Source organism: Sceloporus undulatus, chromosome 6 (assembly GCF_019175285.1).
Source record: "Sceloporus undulatus isolate JIND9_A2432 ecotype Alabama chromosome 6, SceUnd_v1.1, whole genome shotgun sequence".
NCBI lineage: Eukaryota > Metazoa > Chordata > Lepidosauria > Squamata > Phrynosomatidae > Sceloporus > Sceloporus undulatus.
The window spans coordinates 87247329-87272427 of NC_056527.1; the positions used below are offsets into that span (position 1 = coordinate 87247329).

At 41.0% G+C, this 25099-nt stretch overlaps 1 protein-coding gene across 2 annotated transcripts in view; it reads left to right on the forward strand.

Moving 5' to 3' along the window:
- The first annotated feature begins 2679 nt into the window (after window positions 1–2679).
- Window positions 2680–25099, forward strand: part of ERBB2 (erb-b2 receptor tyrosine kinase 2) — a 51380-nt gene continuing 28960 nt past the window's right edge. Inside the window, exons 1-3 of one of the 2 annotated variants that reach the window (XM_042473566.1) lie at window positions 2680–3068; window positions 23461–23612; window positions 24737–24923. In XM_042473566.1, coding sequence (XP_042329500.1) covers window positions 2972–3068; window positions 23461–23612; window positions 24737–24923 — 436 coding nt within the window. In that variant the 5' untranslated portion in view covers window positions 2680–2971. Of the gene's footprint in view, window positions 3069–20637; window positions 20828–23460; window positions 23613–24736; window positions 24924–25099 lie in introns of those variants that run through there. The other variant, XM_042473567.1, reaches the window with a different exon arrangement.

Here is a 25099-nt window from a genome sequence, read left to right on the forward strand (position 1 = left end):
AAATTATTATTAATAATAAAAAATATTATAACTACAACATGCAAATTGACACGACTAAAAAAATCAGTATGACAGTCTCAGAAGACAGGCAGACTAGTGAAGATAATCCAGCAAACATCTAAAGCACATGTAATCCTCCAAAATGGTATTTAAGGGCCCAAATAAACAGGCCAAAATAAAGCTGCTTTGGGTCACTTTGGAGATATGCTGTTTAATTGCATCTGTCCTAAGAGGCTGGAAGCCATGCCAAAGCCATGCTCCAGTCATAAGGACTGGAGCGCAGCTTTGGTGCAGCTTCTGGCCTCTTAAATTGCATGTGACATTTAAACAGCATACCTCCAAAGTGACCCGAAGCAGCTTTATTTTGGCCTGTCTGTTTGGGCCCTAGGTGCTGATCTACTACTATTCTGCAAAATGAATACTGTCAATTGCAGCAGGTTCTGCGGTAGAATATGGATTATTGTATGTATTCATATTTTCTTGTCCTAAATTTCCATTTGGATTGTTGTTGTTACGTTCTTTCACATTTCTCATGTGGTGATCCTCTCATTGGGTTTTCTTGGCAATATTTGTTCAGAAGTGGTTTGCCACTGCCTTCCTCTGAGGCTGAGAGAGTGTGACTTGAGTTCTAGTCCAACACTCTACACCATGCTGGCTCTTCCATGTAGTACACACATACGTATACAGAATTTAAACCTAAAACAATTACAATATGTGTGTGTATGTATACACACACGCATATATACACAAATATATATATATATATATATATATATATATATATATATATATATACACACAATGAAGGAATGAAGCATAAAACAATAAAGCTTGTATGTAGATATACTTACTTTAATTGGTTTAGGCTTAAGTACTACATCCAGTTAACTTTAAATGGGATTGAACTCAAAGAGAACTGCGTTCTTACATAATACATCGCAGAGGATCATCTTGTTATTCTGGCTGGAGGTTTACATACTCACAAGGAAGTAAATTCCATTAAACGCAACAGGACTGACCTCAAAAGAGTCAGTATAAAACTGTGGGGTTAATTGGCCAAAGACTGATTGGTTGCGGAGGTCATTTTCATCCACACATCTGAAAGCTAATTGTATGGTTTTTGTTTTGGCTGTTTGAAATCTGGTATGTTACTGTAATATGAAATGTGAGAAAATATTAAAGACTGTTCTTTCCAGAGGTGAAAGTGTGGCCTTTTGAATGCTGTCGGCTTGCAACTACCATTATCAGCTGATATAGGCTATGTTAGCTGGGCCTAATGGAATTTGCTAGCATCTGGAGGGCCAGCTGTTTCCACCCCAGTTCTATGGTAACATCTGTTGACAAAACAGTAAGGTTTTCCCACTTATTTCAGTTCCTCAGAAGAGCACTTACAACCACGTTTTGGCAATGTTCATGTATATCCACTTGGCTGAGGTGACCAAGATGAAACATTTACTTCTTAAGTAGCAAATCAACCACAGCAGAGATAATTTTCAAGTCAGCTTCAACTTATGGTGACCCTAAGAATGTTTGTGTTGTGGTGTGCCTTCGAGTCTTTTCCAATCTATGGCATCCCTGAGGTTGCCATGGGGTTTTCTTGGCAGGAGTTGTTCAAGGGAGGTTTGTGATTGCCTTCCCTTGAGGCTGAGAGAATGTGACTTGGCCAAAGTCACCCAGTAGGTTACCATGGTCGAGGGGGGGGGAACCGAACCTGGGTCTCCAGAGGTGTAGTCCAATGCTCAAACCACTATGCCATGCTGGCTCTTGACCCTATGGATCTTGGTTCTATGAATTTTGGCTTACAGTGAGAGCTCAGACCCTTTCATTTGTCCTGTTGGCAAGCCATGGTATCTACACAACTCTCCTCCAGCTCCACATTTCAAATTAATTGATTCTCCTTCTGTCTCAGAGTTCTTCACGGTTCAGGTTTCACAACCACACGTAGAAATCAAATACTATAACATGAATGATCCTAATTTGGAACAGTTGGGCCTCTCCATAGCCACAGATTCTGTATCCACAGATTCAGCCATCCACAAATATTCCAGCAAGATATCAATTCCAAAAAGCAAACCTTGGAGACTAGGACAAAGAACAATGGATGCAAGCTCCAGGAAAAGAGATCCCACCAAAACATTAGGAGGAACCTCCTGACAATAAGGGCTGTTCAACAATGGAAAACACTCCCTCGGAGTGTAGTGTAGTCTCCTTCCATAGAGGTCTTTAAGCAGAGACTGGATGGCCATTTGTCAGGGATGCTTTGATTGAGAGAGTCTGACTTGCCCAAGAGACTGGGGCAAGTCACACTCTCTCAGCCTCAAAGGGGGGTGCTTTGAGAGTTCCTGCATGGCAGAATGGGCTTGGACTGGATGGCCCTTGTGGTCTCTTCCAACTCTATGATTCTACCTCGGACAAAGTCACACTCTCTCAGCCTCTCGAGCAACCTTGAGCAAGTCAAGCAAAGTCACATTCTCTCAGCCTCAGAGGGAAGCACAGGCAAACCCCCTCTGAACAAACATAGCCAAGCAAATCCCAAGTCTGCAAGGACTTGAAGGCCACAACACACAATACACAAACCAAGTTTGTGCCTCTCATTTTGTTTTTCCACCAGAGAAGGAGGAAGGGCTGGCTTGGGGCGCGCTCCCGACGGGGCAGGCTTCCTTCTCGGGGGCGCGCCGGGCGGGTTCCCGAGCCCTAAAGTTGGCTGAGAAAGAAAGAAAGAAAAAGAAAGAGAGAGAGAGGGGGGTGGCTTTTTCTTTTTTTCCTTTTTTTGTTCCCCTTCACGGAAGTTAAACAATAAAAAAGTAATGATACTGTAACAGGGAAAGAGGCTGGAGGAGTTGGGAAGCAGGAAAGAAACTTTTGGAACAGTTGTTGGAAAGAGGAAGAGAAAGAGGGAAGGGGAAAAAGAAAGAAGAGTCTCTCTCTTCAGTTTTTGTTTTTGGGACTAAAGGATGAGCTGGGCTTGGCAATGGTAGAAAAGCCATGGGTGCCTTCCTCAGCCCCAGCTGGCTTTGCTTGGGGGGGCCTCCTGGTCTCCTTCTGGTCCGGTGTTTCCAGCACTGAAGGTAGGTCCCAAGTCTGAAAGAGTGGGGTTCCCCCCCAAAAGTTAAAACCCCACAGGTTTGTATGAGGAGACCAAAAAGGCACAAATGTGTATGGAATGGTATAAAAGTACTATAGTTGTCTGTACAAATAGTAGTGGGCTTTTGGTGTGTGTGTGTGTTTCAACTTTCATTTATCTATTTTTATTTTTTCTTAAATTGCATTAAAAGTGAAATTTTAATAAAATTAATTCATTGATAATTCTTTCTAAAAGTAAAATTAAAAATGCATTAAAAGAAAGAGAGAGAAAAGGGGTAGAATTAATATGAAACTGGGGGTGAGAGGTAGTTTTGGGGAGCAGGGAAGGGAAAAAGGTAGAGATAGTTGGGATTTCAACTCTGAGGAGGTTGTAGTAAACAGAGAGAAAAAGGGTAGAATTAAAATGAAATTGGGGAGGTGAGAGTTAGTTTTTTGGGGGGTAGGGATGGGAAACAGTTTCCTAAAAATGTAGAGAAAGTGGGGATTTCAGATGGGAGGAGATTGTATTAAAACAACAGCAACAACAACAAAAACAACACACCAATAACATCCAAAAATTGGTAGAAAAAGTAGGGATTTCAGATTGGAGGAGGTTGCACTGAACAGAAGAGAAGAATCAAATCAAATCAAATAGGGGGTGAGAGGTAAGTTTGGGGGAAGGATGGGGGAAATATCCAAACATTGTAATAATAATAATAATGATGATGATGATGATGATAATTTATTTATATCCTGCCTTTCCAATTGGATCGAGGCGGCTGATAACATTAAAAACAGCATTAAAAATGAAAATACACAATAATGATCAATAAAGAACACAACACCCAAAGACCCACCCACCCTCAGATTTAAAAGAACAGCTCAAGACAGGAAAAGTGGGGATTTAAGAGTGGAGGAGGTTGTAGTAAACAGAAAAAGGTAGAATAAAATAAAATGAAATAAGGAGTGAAAGGTGGTTTGGGGGAAGGATGGGGGAAATCTCCTAAAATTGTAGGAGGGAAATTGATTTTAGATTGGAGGAGGTTGTAGTAAATAGGGAGAAAAAAGGTAGATTGAAATAAAATTGGGTGTGAGAGGTAGTTTGGGGGAGGGATGGGAGGGGAAAAAAAATCTTCAAAACATATAGAAAGCTTGAGGAAAGGTGGATTTTAGATTGGAGGATTTTACTACACAGAGGGAAGGGGGGGGGGGCTTTGCACAAAACTTCAGCATATTTCGATGCCTGGAAAGATTTCCTCACTGATTTATTCCATTCAATCTAGATCTCTGTGTCAAGTTAACACAGTCCAGAGAGAGAATATAAAGTTACCCTGAGGATTGTAGCCACCACTTGGTGTGTTGTTGTTGTTGTTGTGTGCCTTCAAGTTGCTCCTGACTTATGGTGAACCTATCCTGGGGTTTTCTTGGCAAGATTTGTTCAGAGAGAGTTTGCCATGGCCATCGCCTGAGGCTGAGAGAGTGTGACCCATCCAAGGAGGTGAAATCTTTGGGAAATGGGGCCAGAGCACTTTCTGGGGACATGGAATGCTTGGATTTGGTTTGCTGAGATTTCAGGGCTCTCTTGGTTAACACAAAACTACAGTTCCCAGAATTCCATAATATTAGTCCAAAACACACTGCAGAAATAATCCTGTTTGAGACCACTGGTTCCGTGCTAGGGAATTCTGGGAACTGTTGTTTTGTGAGACATTTAGCCTTCTCTGTCAGAGAGCTCAGGTGCCACAATAAACTACAATTCCCAGGAATGTCCTAGCACTGAGCCAGGGCAGTTAATGTGGTCTCAAACTGGATTATTTCTGCAGTCAGCTTTGGCCGTTAAAGCGGTGTCAAACTAGATTATTTCTACAGTTTGGATGCAGCCTATAATTTTACAGGGTCTTTAGCCTTCTCTGGCAAAAATGTTGGTGCCTCCAAAAACAGCAAATCTCGGGATTGTGTAGGATGGAGCCATGGCAGTTAAAGTCATGTCAAACTGCATTATTTGTACAATGTACATGGACCCAGAGTCCAGCTTTAGTGACTGAAGGAATAATACATAAATGGAGGAGTACAGCTCTCTGTGTGTGTGTGAAATGAGGACATTGTCCCCCAAATAAAGAATTATTGCCTTGCCAAATGAACTTTTCTCTTCAGTTTCTAGCACTGTGGTGACTTAAAACTTCAGTTGAGTGTTTAGGCATCCAAAAAAGAGGGGCTGGCAAAGTTACTTGGGGAAGACAACAAAGCATGAATTCAAAATATGAATGATTTTCATTGTCTAACTCATTGCAATACTAGAAAATTTTGGACCAAAGGAAAATTTCATAGGGGAAGAAAAAATTCTTCTTCTTGTCCTCCTTTTGCCCCTGAGCCAAACCTTTGCCCCTAAACTTAACCCTAAACATTTTGTCCTCCTTTTGCTAAACTCCTGAATGAACAACAAATAATGAAAAGTAATAATAATAAATGAAGTTTTAACTTTCTTCCCTGGTGGTCCATTGAGATCTTAGTACCTTGTATTATCAAAGTAAAAGGGTAGGCTTTTGATGTCTTTTTCAGTGCATGTATAACTAATCTGTATCAAAAGATCCTGAATATAAACTGTGATTGACAATCAATGAGGGTCTCACAGGATCAAACTGAATCATACTCAAAAGCATGACTGGAAATCATGAAGCCGTCAGATGTTGTTGGACTACATAGTCAATGGTGCGCAATGTTGGGAGTTTCAGTTCAGCAACAGCCAGAGACAGTCTTGTTCTCATCTCTGATTTAGAGTGGTCCTGTATCTGTCTGTATAGAAATAAACCTGACTGAATTCTAGCACAGACTAGATCAGGATGGCAATACTGCTACCCTTCAGATGTTGTTGAAGTGCAACCACCAGCGCTATATTCTCACTATTGACTACGCTAGTTAGGGCTGCTGGGACTTGCAGTCCCACCACATCTGGAGGGCTGTCAAACTCTCACCCCTGTGCTGGGTTCTTCCTTTGGTAATGGGCCACTGCATATCTTCTGCACGTCTATTTGCTGTGAATTGTACTCTCTCAGACAACCATCATTTCAGGATTCACATACAGATGGAAATGCATGGTGTGCTGGTTTGAGTTTCTGACTGTCACTCTGGAGACCACTCTGGGCTTCTAGTGCAGCCGTGAAACCCACTGGGTGACCTTGGGCAAGTCACATGCTCTCAGCTTCAAGAGTAGACAATGGCAAACCATCCTCTGAACAAAATTTTGCCAAGAAAACCCCATGATAGGTTCTCGCTTTAGGGTCCCCATAAGTTTGAAATGACTTGAAGGCACACAACAACAACAATTGACTATTATGGATTCTTTATTCTCACCCTACTCCTTTATGGGACTTATTTCACCTGGATCCTTTTGCCTGATTGTTTTGGACCTAAGATGACTATATGTGCTGATGCTCCTCCCCATCAATATTTTTTTTGCAGGTGCTGTGATTTTATTATAACTGTTGTGTTTCCATCCTATGGCATCCTGGGAATTACAGTTTAGGGAGTGCCAAACTACAAGCCCCAGGACTCATAGGATGCCATCATGACAGTTGATCTGGATTCATAGTGCTAAAATTCTGTAGGGTGGAAAGACCCTTGAACTTGCACTTACAAGAAGCACGATAGCGAAAGTGTGCTTTTCAAAACAGTGTTCATGTGAGCCTGTTAATAACAGCACAAAGGGCATGCTATGCAGATTGAGCAGATTCTCTGCATTTTTTTCCCCATCAGACTGACTTAAAGGAACATTACAGATGGGTTACCAGGTTCTTTGAAACTAAGAAGGTGAAGGCTGGAAACTTCTGGTGCTGACTTGTGGGTCAGCGAGTCCAGCCTTCTGTTAAGTGAAACCACTGAACTAATCAGTTTTGTTGTTGTTGCCTACACCGATGTTGTCCAACCTTATGTCACTGAGATGTGTCACACTACAATTCCCATCATGCCCAATCATACCAGTGCATCAGGAAGATGCCAGGCTGGGCAAGACTGGTCTACAGTGGCTGGCAGTAGCTCCTTGGCAGAGAACTTTGCCAGCCCTACTTGGAGATGTTGGAGAAATGAACCTGATACCTTTTGTGTGCAGAACATGTCAAGGATTGTGGGAGATGAGGTCCAGAATATCTGAAAGGACAAAGCTGAGAAACTTTGAGCTGAGGGACATGGCAGACTTGTGTCTGGTGGCTCCTACCATAGGATCCTTTCACACTGCACAATTATAACACAGTGATTCCACTTCAACTGCTATAGCTGCAATCCTATAAAATCCTGGAGCTTGTAGTTTGGTGCAGCACTACAGGGGTGCTCTGGCTGAGAATTCTAAAGGCCCCTTCCTGAACTGCAAATCCCAGGATTCCGTAGGAGATTGCCATGGCAGTTAAAGTGAAATTGTAGTGCTATGACTGTGTGATGTGAAGGGACTCAAAAGCTGTAGGACCAGATGTAAAATAGCCTCTCCCCTTGATTTGTTGCCTCACCCAGGACTTTTACTTCTGATTTCTGTTGCCTCACCATGGGCTTTTATTTCTTGCCTGAAGAACCTGAGGAAGAAGTTAAAACCCGGAAACTTCCTTCACATGCTGAGACTCGCAATCCCAATGACAGAATCCTATTAAGTGTAAATTGTTGTGAGACTCAGGCTGCATCTACGCTGCTGAATTATAGTAGTTTTACACTATTTTAACTGCATGGTATGGATTAGTGCTATGGAATTCTGGAATTTGTAGTGAGATATTTCTCCTTCTGTGTGCTGGTGACACAACAAACTACAAATCCCAAGATTCTATAGGATGGAGCCATGACAGTTAAGCAGTGTCAACCTGCATTAATTCTGCAGTGTGGCATCAGCCTCAGTTTGGTAAGAAATGCCTTGATTTTGCTGACTGCATCTTAATGAAGATGGGCTTCAACACAGTAGTGAAGTGGTGTCCTCAATAGGCATCATGTCATCCCAGTCGTTAAAGCAGGGACAGGGATCATAGAGCTCTCCAGATATTGTTGGACTGTAAGTCCCAGAAGCTTAACCAACACAGCAAATGGTAAAGAACGCTCTGAAATTTAATTTGAGAACATCTGGAAGGTTACATGATTTCTATCCCTGCAAAGTGGTAATTAATTAATTTGTGGGCTCAATTCAAAGTGCAGTATTAAAACCCTACATCAAAGGTGGAAAACTTTTGACCCTCCAGATGTGAGTAGAGTGCAAGTCCCAACAACTCTAGCCAGTATAGTCAGTAGCAGGGAGGCTGACAGTTGCATTTCTAAAATAACTGGAGGGCACATTTTCCCCATTCTGCCATAGAAAGTCTATGCATAGAGCAGTGATGGGCAGCTGTGATCTGCTAGAGGTTTTTTTTTTGGGGGGGGGGCCTATAACGCCCATCAGCTTTAACCAGCATAGTCAATGGTGTGGGATTGTGGAAGTTGCAGTCCCAAAACCTCTGGATGGCCACAGTTGCCCACCTTGAATTTACAGGAAAGGAGATTCCATCTCAACATTAGGAAGAACTTCCTGACAGTAAGAGCTGTTTGACAGATGCGGTGGAGTCTCCTTCTTTGGAGGTTTTTAATGAGAGGCTGGATGGCCATCTGTTGGGGTTGCCTTGATTGTGACTTCTTGCATGGCATGGGGTTGGACACGATAACCCTTAAAGTAGAAATCAACATCTGAAGAATATTGAGAGGCCACATGGAACATTCTTGGTGGTGTCCCCATTTCTTTTGAAATATCCACGCAGGGAAATCTTATCTGGCCAACCTGCTTCTGTCCTTCAGAAGATCTGTAAATTCATGTTCATTTAGGAGCACCTTTGGCTGTTGCCTTAATGCCAGGTTCATTTTTTGGTTATGGATTCTTTAGTGTTTTATGGCTGGTGGTCAAATTGTTTATTTTTTTCACAATGAAATACTGAAGTTTTTATATATCTTTTAAGTGGTCACAAATATTTCTAGAGCAAGCTAGCAGGTCATCAAGTGCCATAAATTGGACAGACATCTGAAATAATAGAATACCTCGATGCTGGGAGAAAGTGTAACCTGCTAACTTTTTTCTGTCCCCGGGCCCCGCGGGAAAGCAGGAGGAAAGTAAAATGGAGGATATCCTAACCCAGACAGTTTGCTATCAATAAGAGTATGGATTTGATACTGACATCCTTTGCTTCTAAGAACTTTTTCAAGAACAATAAACATTCTTGCACTTAGTCTGAACAGAAATCTAAAAGTATCCTGTTTGCTGTTTTTGTCCTTTTGGTCTTTTCCATGGTCAAGACTTTCTGTGTTAATAAAGAATCCTTGCTCACTAATAAGTATTCACATTCACCCATAGCAGTACAGTCAGCTCTCCATATCTATAGATGTTTTATTCAAGCATCCATGGTTTGAAAATGATTTTAAAATATATGCATTCCAAAAATCAAAGCTTGATTTTGACATTATATGTAAGGGACACCACTGTACAGTGCCATTATATTTAATGGGACTTCAGCATCCATAGAATTTGGTATTCACAGGGGGTCCTGAAACCAAACCCCAGCGGATACCAAGGGCCCCATTGTATTGCTAAATATTTTAACAAATTCAGTTTGGGTTCTTCACACCCCATCTCTGTTTCCTTTCACTTTAATACAGGGGTATAACATTGCAAATCCAGCCATTTCCAAGGGAAGTCTTTATCTTCCCTCCACTTCCAACATGCATACATAAACACACATTTGATGGTGGTCATCCCAAGAAGAGGATGTGTTGATCTCCAAGAACTTGGAAAGATTAGTACACAAAGCATGAGGCTTGATACGCAATAAAATGTGGTTATATTATTGGTCTGGACACACCTTCAGCTAGGGCTAGCCTAGACCTTTCATTACTTAAAGTTAAATAACTAAGGGCTGATCTATGCATTCAGAGCACTTATGTTGTAAAACCCTTGAAGGTAGGTATCATTTCAGGTTGTGTAAGAAGTTGCCTTCCTATCAGGGCAGACCAATGCTCTGTCTAATCTGGTACTCAGATCAGAGCTTGGAAAGTGACTTTTGGGAATTGCATAACCCAGAATCCACCAGCCAGGTTGCTGAAGGATTCTGGCAGTTGTAGTACAAAGTCACTCTTCAGGCTCAGTGGTTCCTGGGAAATGAGCAGGACACCAGAACATCAGTCTTTCCCTACTGTTTGGCTTTAAGCAATAGGAATTTAGAACAGAGCCCAGAAAAGTTACTTCTTTGGGCTGTGACTCTCAGTATCCCTTGGCCACCACAATAATTGGGGAACTTGGGGAATCGTAGTAAAATGATAACATTTTGATGCTCTGAAGATGCTTACTGTTTCTTAGCCTAGACATTCCATTTAACAATTAGGTTGATTACTGTTGTCCAATAATTTGTTTAATTTTAATTTAAAGGGGTTATTGGCTAGTAGCCATCATCCCATCTTCTAGCAATGAGTTTCACATGTTAATTATACATTGTGTATCTGTCCTCAATCTATTGCTAGTCACTTTCATTAGATGATCCTGTACGGATATAGCCATATACACCAGCTACTTCTAAAAACACACAGACATAATGTGCCAACTGTATCCACAAACATAAATTCCCGCATCCTTCAAATGCCTGTATGAATACTCTCATTACTATGTCACACTTCACAATGATCGGTCATTTACACCACAATCTTGTTCATGTCTACCCAGAAATAAATAAATACAATTGACCCTCCTTTTTCGTAGGAGATCCGTTCTGGACCCCCTCGTGAAAATGGAGTTTCACCTATATTCATGCCCCATTGGCTTGAATATGGGCATGTGCAGGCATGCGTTAGGAGCACACACGCCATTCATTCTCCCTCCATTCATACCTCGTGCATAAGTGAGGGACGTGAGTCCGAAGACCGCAAGAACAGAGGGAGGACTGTATATCTAGGATTGCAGTTTTTAAGATGCTTATTTGTACCCCCATACATTGCTTAACACATGGTGCCCTTAACCTCCTTTTCATATTTGTCACCTAAAATGAGTTGGAGGCCTTTGTGTCACTTTGATTGAGCAAGCCATGCATCTGTGGAGATTTGGAGTGTATGTAGCCAGTTTGGAATAACATTGTTCTTGGAACTGTTGGTTTGGTTTTGCATTTAGGTTAGATCAGTAACTTTTTCACACTGCACAGTTATGACACTATATGATTCCACTTCTGTGGTTCTGTGCTTTAGAATTCTGGGATTTGCAGTTCAGGATGCAGTTTTTAGAATTCTCAACTCTAGCGCCTCATCAACCTAGAAATCCCGGGTTTCCTTGGCAGATAAAAGGGAATCATAGTGCTATAATTGTGTACTTTGAAAAGGGCCCCCAGGCGCACTGAAGAGAGAACACCGACTTGCCTGTAGCTCTTGACACATTGGATCTAATCTGATTTCTCCGTGTGCTACCTCCACCACCATCACCATAAGTTTAGATATGGACCTACATTGGCCCAGATCATGATGTTTCAGGCAGGGAAACTAAACGTGATGAGGTTTTCTGGAATGTTGCAAAACTTCTGATGTGGCAAGCGAAAGATACATTAACAACATGTCTGTAATTATACAGAAAGGATTATTTTGTCATCTGTTCTTGTCACTACTGGCTCCTTACTTGGCTGTGTTTTATTCTTTGGCTCCTTTATAGCGGGCAAAAACTCTGTGTTGTTTGTAAATTTTTATCCCTTGGATTCTGTCATCTTTTATCTTGCTCAACAATCCAATTAAACAGATCCATTGGTTGCATTCCAAAGCGAGACGTAATGAGACTCAGGCCTTCTTGGTTGTTGTTCTGCCTAGTGGTTTGTAGAGATTTAACATTATTTTTTAAATTGACATTATAATCAATCTGCTCTTGGCTTCCCTTATGAGGCTTCAAATTCATACAAGCTTGAGGGAAGAAATCCACCATTAGTTCTACGAGAGTAGATCCAGTAAAAGGAATGGGGACTACCTTGTCCCATCTACTTAAGTCCCATTGATTTCAGTGAAATCAAAGGTCCTGGATGTCTGGAGGTTTGGGAAGTGGGTGTGTGCATGTATGTGTAGGACTTGGGTGAACTAGCCCAAGATTCCTGTCGGAAAGGTCTTGAAAGCATGTAGGTATAGAGCTGTGCTTAAACTAATGTTGAGACAAGATTTGAGATGAGATTTTTGGAATGTGCCACCTTGAAGGTTCAAGGTCTGATCTCTTGTTTCTCCTACTCAGGTGGGATATTAGCACAGGCATGCAAACTGCCTCAGTGTAGTTGGTTGCCAAGGTGACTTTCAAGTTCTACAAGAACCATGACCCCTTTGCTCCCCTCCTCAGCTTCTCTTCCATTGCAGCTGCTGTTAAACATTAAACTCTTCTAATGGTTTTACAGAATAAGAGAGAAGCTTTCCACTCCCTGCTCCCCAACAAAACCGCTCCCGCCACCCACCCGCTGAATTTTAAAGCATCCCTGGTCAACGTAAAGGACCATGTTACACTTTGAAATCCCAGGGTTTCTTTCTGCTGCAAAGTGTAAAAGCATGAAGGGAAGATAAGCAGGACTACATCTTGTTAACACAGGCGGCTGGTGTCCAGAAACAGAACTGGAAGTGAAGAGAGTGAGGCCAAGAAGACATTGTTCTTCTGCCCACCCCCACAGTGCACACAAAATCTCTAGGGCAGCATTTACTTTTATGCATCCCTTCCCTTCATTTTCTGTGGTGTGTCATGTAGGATTCTACAGCACACTTTTAATAGTATTCTCTAGGTCATCTAGCTTTTACTAAACTGGGAAAAAGACTGGAAATTAATAATAAATAATAATAATAATAATAATAATATAATACATTGTTGTCTCAAGTGATTGCTGCACTTGCTGAAATATTGAATTCTATTGCTTGTTGCCTGTGTCTCCGTGTCTTGTACAGTGGATCCTTGTTATCTGCTGGGGTTTGGTTCCAGGATCCCTTGTGGATAACAAAATCAGTGGATGCTCAACTCCCATTAAATATAATGGCATAGCAAAATGGTGTTCTTTATATAAAATGGAAAATCAAGGTTTGGTATTTGGAATTTATATACTTCTCTTGAATATTTTCAAGCCATGAATGCTTGAATCAGTGGATAAAAAAATCTGTGGATTAAGATGGTGAACTTTATGTTTGTGTCTTTAGTTCATTCATGTTTTACTCAAATTCATTAATTATAGAAAACAATCTAATGAGGAATGGCACACAACACAGCAGGGGCATTTCTGCTAAAGCAGTAAGGAATATGGAGCTTGGAAAAGTTATTGTATTGGACTATAGCTCCCAGAATGCCACAGTGAAGATGGTCACTGGTCATGCTTGCTGAGGGATTCTCAGAGTTATAACCAAAAAGTAACTTTTCCAATCTGTGTAGGGAAAAATATTACAATGGATTGTTGGGAGTGGAAGCTTGACTTATAGTTAATTCAACATGAGCTTCCAGTTAGTCACTTGCCTGGTTGTTGTGATGAATAAAAGTTCCCTTTGGGTGAGTTCCTGCTGTCACAAAATGCTATGTATGCAGCCACTCATTTGTCTTTGCTCAGATTGTGCAAATGGATTTCTTGTTGTCCTCATTTCTGAGATTACAAATCTGACTGTATGGGAGAGCAAGAGGCGCTGTCAGTGCTGCATCATGATGGCTGTCTCTTTTGCCTTCCTCCTAATAGTATGTGCTGGGATCAGGAGTGAGTTTGGAGTGGGACACCAGGGTTCATTTGTTTATACAAATGTGGATTCCTGCGAACAGCTTGAAACATAAGAATCTTCCCTGGCAGGCCCACTAATATTTACTGCAGATTCTGGCAGCATTGAGTTTGTAACTGTAATTGATAGGCAGCTGCTGCTGATAAATCATCATTGTCAGTAATGTTTCTGTAGTACTTTCTGAATGCTGGATGTGGTTCACAACATTATTTTGATAATCCTTATTAAGCATGATGGTAGAGCAGTGTTATTATTACATGTACAGCAGTAAGCATTGGGATTACTGGTAGATCAAAAGAAAAGTTGGGTTGCCTAAATTCACAGACATCCCTTAGCAAACGTACATTTTCTGTGTGTTGAGATGTGTCATTTTTCAACCAGCTAAATTGCAGGTTTCAAACTTAAGGGGAATGGATGCATTCCAACTAGACGGGTGACTTTCTTTCTGGGTGTAACATTGATTTCAGAAAACCTTTTTTGGTTCCAGTTGTAAATGAGATCTGTCACCAATTAGGTAGAAGCTTTCTAGAGAGTCATATTCCTCTTGTATGTGGATTAGTCACTTTATCTCTCTCACACACTCACGTTCCCTTCAAAATGCCCAGAAATGATCTCTAGGGGCTACAGGATATTTCCACATGTTTGGTGCCCCCTCTGGACCCCATCCACAGGGTCAAAACAAAATTATATGAAAGTCTTCTAAAATTTTTGTTTTGCCTCAAAATGTCCCCAAACATCCCAAAATATCCCCTGGGGCCCCAGAAAGGTACAGAAATGTACCCCATGTTCTCTATATGGTGCCTGGGGACAAAAATATTGATTTGATTTATGGGAGAAGGTGTGGTCCTCCCAAGTTAATGCAGCCCACTAGTCTTCTACAGTTATCTACCCCTGGATTAGGCCAATACAATAACTTCATTCACAGTTATTGTATTACTTTTGACAAGTAACAATGTGATGCCTTCTCTATTAAAAGAGAAACTCATTACGAGTAACTACATTGCTTCTCACCTGTTCCTTCTAGTCTCTTGGTTGTAAATATGGTGTAGCCAGAGCTAAATTTGCAGATTTGCACCATTGAAACTGGGACACTTTGCAAAAACAGACATGAAAACATAAAAACAAAGTGAAAAAGCTCATTTTACTCCTATTAAAATGTTTCAGCAAGTACCAGATGCTTGACATGATGCGTTGAGCCTTACTGCTCTAATATTATCTATGTGTGTCAGGTTGTTTCCGACTTATAGAGACTCTAAGATGAACCTATCATGGGGTTTTCTAGGCAATATTCGTTCAGGGGAGGTTTGCTATTCCCTCAGACCATGAGCATATGGCATGTCTAAGGTCACCCAGTGGGTTTCATGGCAGAGTGGGAATCAAATCCTGGTCTCCAGAGTTGTAGTCCAATGATCAAATCCATACGCCACGCTGGCTCCTATATCTAGTTAAAATACAGTTAAGGGTTCAGTGGTCATAAAAGCTATGTCTGGCAGAAAATGTGAAGGGTTTGCCAGAAATTTTTGTGCAAACAAAACAAACGTCATTTCTGAATTCTTCAATACTTCCTGTAATACAGATTATAAAAACAAACAAGCAAGTAGCTGAACACATTGGGGTAATGAGTCTTGGAAAACCAAACCCTGCTCTTATAAGAACAAGCTCCAGAATGCCTTAAGGGTGAGGATGGGGTGCTAAAATAATTAAGATGTGGGAATATAAAAGAAAGAGAATGAGAAAGGTACAAGGTAGTGGGTTGTAGCTCCCTGAGGCAAGGCAAAAATAGCAAGTACAGAGGGAGGAAAGGGATAGAAATACCAGTTTCGTACACTGATGCTTGTTATATCTTTGTTTCCCATTTGGGGGGACAGCAGTGACAAAACAGTTGTCCATCCTGAAAAGTTGTGGGTTTATCCCGAAACTAACCTCTACTTACATCTTTCCTACCGCTTGCCAAAGGCTGGTGCTCTTTACAATTGTTGTTATCTACTTTACTGCAAAGCGGGGCATTTTTAAAGAACTTCTTTCTGTGTCCATTCTCAAGGTTTGTGAGTGGAGGCATTTCATACAACCCTGTCGTTCAGATTATGTTGTGTGTATTTGCTTAAAGGAGGAAGTGAATACAGAGTTACAAAACAAATCAAAACACACATCAATATCTTAGCAATTTTTTTATTACCCTGCTTTTTTTCAAAAAAGAAAAGCCACCAAAACTCTTATCAAAACTTAGAAACACCAACTTTTTAAAAAAGCATAAACACACAACTGTGAAAGATATACAGTTGTAAGAGATATGGGAATTGTTTTTGATTTGGGTTTGCAGTAACTTGCAGAAAACACTGAAACGAGTGAGAATTATGTGGTTTGCTGATTAAATTATATGTGTCTATTTGTCTCCACTGGATTTAAAGTACTCACAATTGGTACTTTAAAATGCCTTGCTGCAAGCCTGTCGTTGAATCAATTTAAAGCAAGCATACCCATTTGCCTCAGTTGCCTTTTATTTACGGAGGTTTTACAGTGCCGAATGCACAGACAAAACTTCTTTAAAAGTTGCTTGAGTGGGAATCAATACGGCTATTAATGCTGTGGCAGCCCTGTCCTGAATGAAATCCTTCCCTCTGGAACAAAGTTAATTTTAACATGCCCTCCCACTCCTTCTGCGCTAAGCGCTAGATAAGAGGTTCATCTGGGTGGCCCAGGCCTACCCTTGCTTGTTGCTGGGAGACTGCTGGCAAACTTGCTGAGAATTTCAGCAGCTTGGAGTTGACTTTATTAGTGGTCCTTTCCAACGGATTGTCCCGTGGGAGAGTCCCCACCAAACGCTAAACAGTAAGGGAGCCAGACTTTTGGCTGGCATGGGAAATAGTTGCTATGACCCCCCCTCCCCATGCGAATGACTACTGTATCATGTGTCCATCATGGGTGGCACACACTTGCCAAAAATCCCTGGAGGAAACACCTTGCTGTCTCCTTTCCAAATTCTACAAGATATGTCAATATTTGCACTGGAATAAAGAGTTCAAAATGGCAGGGCTTATTGGGATTGGTAGCAGGCTTTCTGGATCCCAAAGCAAACACGAGTCTTGTTCAGAATGGTGTAGGGATTTGAATGTTGAACTACAATTCTGGAGTTCAGGGTTTGATTCTTCACTCAATTTTGGGTGACCTTGGGCAAGTCACACACTCTCAGCCTCAGGGGAAGGTAGTGGCAAACCCACTCTGAACAAATCTTGCCGTAGGATCGCCATAAGTTGGAAATGACTTGAAGGCACACAACAACCACAACAACAATCAGGATTCTGGATCCCAGAGCAAACATGAGTCTTGTTCACCACCATTTAATGGGACTTGAGCATCCACAGATTTTGATATCCGTGAGGGGTCCTGGAACTAAACCCCAGTGGATGCCAAGGGCCCACTGTATTGTTGTTGTATGCCTTCAAGGTGCTTCTGACTAAGCCTATCACAGGGCTCTTCATTTGATTTGGAGATTAATCTATGTCTGTCAATTGTTTGGCGATTCCTTTATTTTCAGCATAGCTAGATCTTTTAGTGGTAATGGGGAAAGTGAAAGTTGGGGTTACTGTTCTTGGCTGGCAGCTGTGTGAGCATGGTCAAGATACTGTTGGAGACAAAGCATGTTGGCTTCACCAGTATTGCTGCATGGAGCCACTTTTCCTTTCCAAACATGCTCAGCTTGAAAAAGCAGTTCTGTGTCAAGCCCTGCCAACTGCCTGGGGGTAACCTGAAGTCACCGTTGTTCTAATAGAAAGAAGACCTGAGCTGCAACTCCTGCTGTGCAGTTGGCCTCTGAAGAATCCAAGGACAGGGACTGCTGTGTTTGCTGCCTGGTATAAAACAGAGATGATCTCATCCAGCGATATTCAGTACTTTCAGAACCAGGATTTCAACCTAACAATCAATTTTTAATTAATTAATTTACTATAGATGGCCATGTTATTTGTTTTCTTTTTGGGAAATGGTGCAGCACTCCTATACCTCTTAAGGAGGTAAGAGGCATTTTGGCTGATGTGTCATGTTGTTCAGGGAGGTGTGCCATGCTGAATTTTTCTCTTTTGTGGATCTAGTCACATTCAGTAGTTGCCATCTGATAATACTCTTTCCTTTTTCACTATCAAAGACCATATAGTAGTGACACCATTTTGGAAGCCCCACTTAAGTCTAGATGTGATCCATTCATTAAAGATGATATTCTTACCTACTGGTGGGGTAGTGAGCATGCCATAGTGGTTTGAGTGTTGAACTACGACTCTGGAGACCAGGGTTTGATTCCCTCTTGGCCATGAAATCCACTGGGTGATCTAGTCACATGCCGTCAGCCTCAGGGAAAGGCAATGTCAAACCTCTGAACAAATATTGACAAGAGAAAAAGTTCACCTTAGGGTCTTCATAAGTTGGAAATGACTTGAAAGCACACAACACATAGTGGCTAAAAAAAAATATAAGCTGTTGATGGAAGAAATTTGGGGTTAAATTCTCACCTCAGTGGTCTTATCTAAGCTTTTATTCCCTCACATCACTCCTTCTTTGCTGTTGTTCTGTCTTACTTTCCAAGGCTGCTGCAATTATTTTTCAACCATGCTGAAATACTTTGATTTCTGCAACTCGATAACTCAAATGTTGCTATTGTACTAATGCAAAAGTAGTTACTTTAAATAATAGTCTACCCTATACAAACGGTCTGGGACAGAGGACATCAGTCACACCCAAACAGAATCTCAATTCATTTCTTGTCTTAGGGCCAGCTCATAATTGAAATCCAAGGAAAGTTGGGGAATCCTTGCAAGTGATCTCTCTCTCAATAAATGTACTAGTCTGTAGGGTGATGCATGGAGGCAATTTGATTCTGTCATTATTATTATTTTTTGCAGACCATTTCATTGTTTCTTGTATTACAGGTCTTCATACTTTGTGATTCATCAAGTTGAACATAGTTTGAGTGAAGTACTGCAGCTTGCTTGGTGTTAAAAAAATCAAATATTGAGTATTTGCAGTCCCAAAGAGGAAGCATAACTAGGTTTATTATCCAGCTTTTGTCCTATCTTTAGAATCATTGTCAGGTAGTTTTCCCCCCCAGCTCCCGTTAAGCCTTCCCTCCACCTGCTGCGCTGTTTGTTTTTAACCTATTTTATTAGTTCCACCTCACTGATTGCTTAATTCATGTTGGAACCAACTTGAATTGTGCTTTCCTCTGCCAACAACAAGGATGTGTCAATTTCTTCCCACCGTCCAAGCTTTTATCAGATATGGGGCTGGGACTTGTCTGTGGGAACAGTCTTGTGGTTGCCAATGGGCTCACAGCCTGAAGTTGCTCATTCTCTAGACAGAGGCTGAGGCTGGTTCTGCTTCTCTTTCTGTTGCTTGTCTGTGCAAGAAAGCAGGTTGCGTAAACAGGCCCCGCGTGGGAAGGGAGTAAACATGGGGGAGTGACGCCCATCCCAACCAGAAAAACAAGCTTGTTCCACGCCTGCTCTTGAGTTTTATAACCTGCCTGTTATTCTCTTCTGAGCTGCTTCTTTTTTTCTTGGAAGGAACAAAGTGCAGAGTGCATAATCTCCATTGTAAGACTTTACAGAGGTTTGCAGAAAGATCTTCCCTCCTTAGGGGACTGCACCATATTTATTTCTTAAAAACATCTAGGGGTAGCCCTGTTGGCCATATAGCAAATCCAGTGACATCCAAACAATGATAACTTTATTGGGAACAACCAAAATGCACAATTACATTGGCTTCTTCATCAGGCAAACAGGAATTAAGACCAGAAACAGAAAATGCAGGCCTATAACTAACATCTTCAGTTTCTTTCTCCTGTTTGCCTGATGAAGAAGCCAATGTGACTTCGAAAGCTTACAACAAATAATTATGCATTTTGGTTGGTCCAATGAAGGTATCATTGTTTGGATGTTATTGGATATTTATTTCATGTCAGTCCTCTCCAACAGAAGACCTGTTGCTTTTTTTAGAGTGTTATCAATAAAACAGGAGGCAACACAAATGAAATGTTTGCCTCACTCCCATAGTTGTACTAAAGCAGCAGAGAGAAAATATCTGATTTTCAAGGTTTTTATTCACTTGTGAAGGTGTACAGAAGGGGAAAGGCAAGGAATTGTATAGAGAGAGGGCCCCAAATAAGCTCGGTTTTGTTTGCACATAGTTGTCCCTGTGCTGGCTTCACACAATGATTGCAAGGTGGATGGGGTTATTTAGGAGAGAAAATGATGGCGCTTTTAGTACTCGAAAGTAACTACAGATTGAATATCCTTACCTGAAATGCTTGGGACCAGAAGTGTTCTGTATTTTGGATTTTTGGGGATTTAGAATACCTGTATTTGCCTATACATAATGAGACAGATTTCTCTCCAGCTTCACAATGCAGTATAGGTCTTTAGCTTGAAAAGTTTTGGATTTTGGAGAATTCCAGATTTCTGAATTCTGGATAAGGGATACTCAATTTGTACCGGATTAGTCCCAAAACATTTTGACCCTCATGAACACATTAATTAAGATGAGGTATTAAGGAAGGCCAAAGAAGAAAATGCAAGGGCAGGTATAATGCTGAACATAAAGAAAACAAAAATAATGACCACGGAGGATCTACATAAATTCATCCTAGACAATGATGATATCAAAATAGTTAAAGATTTCCCATACCCTTGGACAATTCTGGCTTTAGTGCTCAGTTGTATATTTTTACTCTTTAGGACCTTTTCTAGTTCTTTCATGGCTGTCCTTCCCAACCCTATTCGTCTTCTTATTTCTTAACTACAGTCTTCATTCTGAACAATGGTTGATCCAAGGAAGTGTATAAGAGCTTCAGATGCAGCATGATGGAGAGGAAAGGAAATCTCTTATCTTCAGCTGTTGATGAAATAGAAAGGATTTTGTGGTCTGAGTGAGAGAGGGCAGGCCCTACAGCAAAAACCTCTGGAAGAAGCTGATGGGAGAATGAGGCTTTGGGAGTAAAAGGCTGAATTGAAACAATAAGACTGAATCCTCATGCCTATATTTATGGGTAATTGACCCAGTTTGCTTCAGTTATTTCTGTTTTGTGTTCATTTTTCAGTTCAGTTCCAAATTTGTTGATTCAAATAAAAAAAATTGAAATGGATAAACTATCAAGATCAGTGGACGATATTTTCTCAGGTGGGAGGGAATGGGATAACTTTTTGATGTTTTGTAAAAAATGAATAGATCAACCTTCTTAAAAATTATATATACTATCACTTTACAAGATAGAGATCAATTTAAGATAACAAAGCAAAGTCATGAAAATTAAGAACAATTTACTCCTACAGATAAGATAAATAGGGCAACTCTACTAAGTTTGAGCTTTATTTGAATTTTCATGGGTGGTGGGGAAGAGAATATAATATATTAAAAATGATCTAATTCACTGGAGATATTGTTTCTTAAGCTGTCCTTTGAGATGTTTGTTAATGTGATGTATTATTTTTTTTAAAAAAACCATAAGAAAACATTAACTCTAAATGAAACGACTGATAAAGCAGTCCATCCTTGTCTCCCTGAAAGTCAAGAAACTATTGTGTTTCGGGGCCTCTGTGGGGGAGTAGTAATTCTACACAGAGAGGCTGCTGGGTTTGTTAGAACAAACTGGTGTAATGCAGGAAGTCAATGGGAAGTTGTTGAAATGACCTATTGAGTTAAAATGAGAGCATGGCATTTCCTATAGAAACGGATACTTCTATGTTATATTTGATGCCGGGAATCTGGTGGATGGTTTAATTGAGGCAGTGGCTGTACGTGGGTACATGAATGCTCCTTGGCTTTGAAAGCTGGAAGGGGGGAAGCACAGGAAGTATCAGGCTTTCTGAAAGGTTCTGAGAAGTTCCTGTCTGGTTTGGAAAGGCCTGGCAGGATTCCAGGGTCCGGGAATGAGTTTCATGATATATTCTTGAAGTCAAAATCCCATCCCCACCCCATTTTGTTCAAACAGCATATGAAATTTCCATCTTCCTCTGCCTGCTTTATCTCTCCAGCATTGAAGCGCGGAGGGAATGTCACCTGGTGGATTTCTTCTTCCCCCTTGGCTGGTTAAAGATGCAGAGGTGGAAAAGTTATGTCTGACAAAGAAAGCCAAAAATTAGCTTCTCCAAGTCACCCGCTGCCACATGTACACATACGCATCACTTTCTTAAGGGCTATTCTACATGATTTAAGTATTCCTCATTCTATTCTAATAGAATGTGATCCTTCTGCATGTGATTTAGAGGAATTAGGGATTTTTTGTAGGGGGAGGGACTCTTCAAACTCAGCTGAAAAGGGAATTATGGTTTTTACCTGCATATCTAAGAGTATCCATAAGTATCCATGAGGATAAACATTATCGAATGTGTGGCCGTCTGCCCACTTCTCATGGATTTGCAAGACTGCACATTTTTGGCAGCTTCAGTGGATAGGCCTCAATTTAGTGTTATAACACATGGAGGAAAGCTTCACCCGCTCTTATTTCACCTTATCAAACATAATTTGATATGTCAATCCTCATTTTTTGTTCCCACCATATTTTGTTTCTTCAAGAGAAACTATTGGCTTTTTTTTTTTTTTTTTTTTTTGGCAGTTAAATCATTTTTGTTACCCTTTTCTCTTTTTTTTAGGGGTGGAAGCCCACAAAGACAGCCAGGACAAAACTTTGCCCACCCCTTTCCTAGGTTCTTGATCAGCATGCTTGATCATTTCTATCCCTTTTCAAATCCTATAGTATTTGTTTCCAGTTGCAGTGACTAGGATGATACACAGAAGTCCAAGTGTGGTGACACCTTCGATCTGAATGTGGGCAGCATGCTATTGACAGTTTTATTTTTGATTCCTTTACTAATTATGCCCAACATGGAACTTGCCTTTCTCACAGCAGCTGTGCACTGGTTGACATTTCATTTTAAGCTATCAGCCACAACCCTCTAATCTCTTTGTTGGTCAGTCAAGTGCCTGCTCAGTCCTCATTGGTGTATAAGTGAAGTAGGATGTTTTTGCCTAGTGTGAATCACTTTACAGTTGCTTACACTGAATTGTATTTCCCATTTTACTGCCTGTTTCTCCAAGATGGAAAGATTATAGTGCTTTTCTGAGCTAAGAACTAGTTTGGAAAGAAAAAGAAAGCTGAATTCCCCTGAGTGTTAATTTATTTGCCCCATTATGAAATTCTTTGAATATGAGGTTGCTTTGGAGTATGTATATTAATTGATGCTGAAATTTTAATCTTCTGTAACTTTTAAACCTGTACAAAGTTTAAATCCAACCCTGCAATAAGTAGTCCATATCAAGGTGCTGGAGATGCTTATACTAGACCCTCTAGGTCAAAAGTGGGGAAATGTTAGCCTTTGATGTGTTTTGGACTATAGTTCCCATCAGTCCCACCCAACATTATCAATGGTAGGGGTTTTTGACCATTTTAATTCACAACATCTGAAGACCTTGGAAATTCCCCAGCCAAGATGGCTAATAGCTATGCTGGCATTGGGGTTCTGGAAATTACTTTCCACAAAAAGTACCCTTTCCAAGTTATTGATTTCAGGATCAGAAAGGTGGTTCTATACTGCCTTAGATACTAAGTAAGTAGCCATGTTTTATCCACAACCAATCAGATTAAAATCTCTCCCACTTTACTGACATTTCTTTTCTCTCTAGTCTGCACGGGGACCGACATGAAGCTGCAACGTCCCTCCAGCCCAGAAAACCACCATGCCACCCTCCGCCGGCTTTATGAATACTGTCAAGTTGTGCAAGGCAACCTGGAGATCACACATCTACCAGCATATGCTGATACATCCTTCCTCAAGGTAGGCACAATGTGAGAAGTAAAGGCAAATTCTCAAGATACTTTTCTGTATGTTTCATGAGAAATGAAAGAGATTGAGAGAGAGGGAGGGAGGGGGAGAGAGAGAGAGAGAGAGAGAGAGAGAGAGAAACAAGGGAAGGTGGGCAAATGCTCTCTGAGGGGCTAGCTCTTCCTTAGCCCAGTTAGGGGCTGAACAGATGACCCCTTTGCAGTGGCTTGCAGCCACACCTTTGGTTTTCCAACTCAAAAAGAAATAGCAGGAGGATATGCTTGAAAAGGAGTAGCAAAAACCTGCCTTTGCCGCTACAGTGGTGCTCTTGCTCTGTTTCTTTGGCGCAGCGTATATAAATGCTGCGCTGCAGGAGCATACCCACACTGCCCACCATCTGGTTGGGCAGGCAGCGTGATTTTTCTTGGGGATGGAGTCAAGGCATGCGGCGTGCAGTCGCCATCCCTCACTCCACCCCGATGCTGGTCTGTTCAGCCTCTTAGTTTAAAGACAAACGTCAATGTCTACTCTAGGAGATGGAAAAGTACATCTCACCAAGAGTTGCGGAGTCAGATTGTTTACTAGATGCTCCTGAATCATCACACATGGAAAAAGCTGGATAGCATCATCAAGACTTTAGATCCCCTCCCTCCCTCCCTCCCTCTTTTTCTCTCTTTCTTTTTAAAATGAATTAAACAAAATTATGTTCTTTTATTCTTTTTTAAAAAACAATTTAAGCAAAATTATGCACAAATTGTTACACATTTAAAAATGTGGCTTGGCCTTCTTGCAAGAGCCCTTTGGGAGATGTTTCTAACAGATTCAAATTACAAGTAAAGAGATTTCCCCTAAACAGTTATAAGAGCTTCTTTATTATGAAAACTGTTTGACAGAAGAAAAGACTACCTCAGAGGATGGTGGACTTTCCTTCTTTGAAGAGCCTTATGCAGAGATTAGAGGGCTTCTCTGTGGAGTGCTTCAGTTGTGTATTCTTGCATGGCAGAGAATTGGACTAAGTAGCCCTTGTGGTTCCTTCCCATTCTATGATTTTATAATTTCCATGTTGTGAAACTAAGGTTTCTTGTGCACTTGCTCCTTTCTTGATGATGATCTCTTTCTCTCTTTGCCTCTCTCAGGACATCAGAGAAGTCCAGGGGTACGTTCTGATTGCCAAGAACCATGTGCGTCACTTGCATCTGGAGAACCTCATAATCATTCGTGGGACCCAGCTGTATGAGGAAAAGTATGCACTGGCTGTCCTTGACAACGTCGACCACAGTGGGAATGTAGGTCTGCTGGAGCTAGGCATGTTGAAACTGACAGGTATGAAAAGTGTGGCTGGGTATTATCTCAGAAATAGCTCTTTCTGATCATTCTGTTAATGAAGCTAGGTTGGTATCTGTATAGGGATGGAAAAAATATTCACAAGTATTTGAAAAATGGTTAAAAAACATATTTTTGTGGTTTTCAAATACTTTCTTGCAGCGGGAAGAAAATTA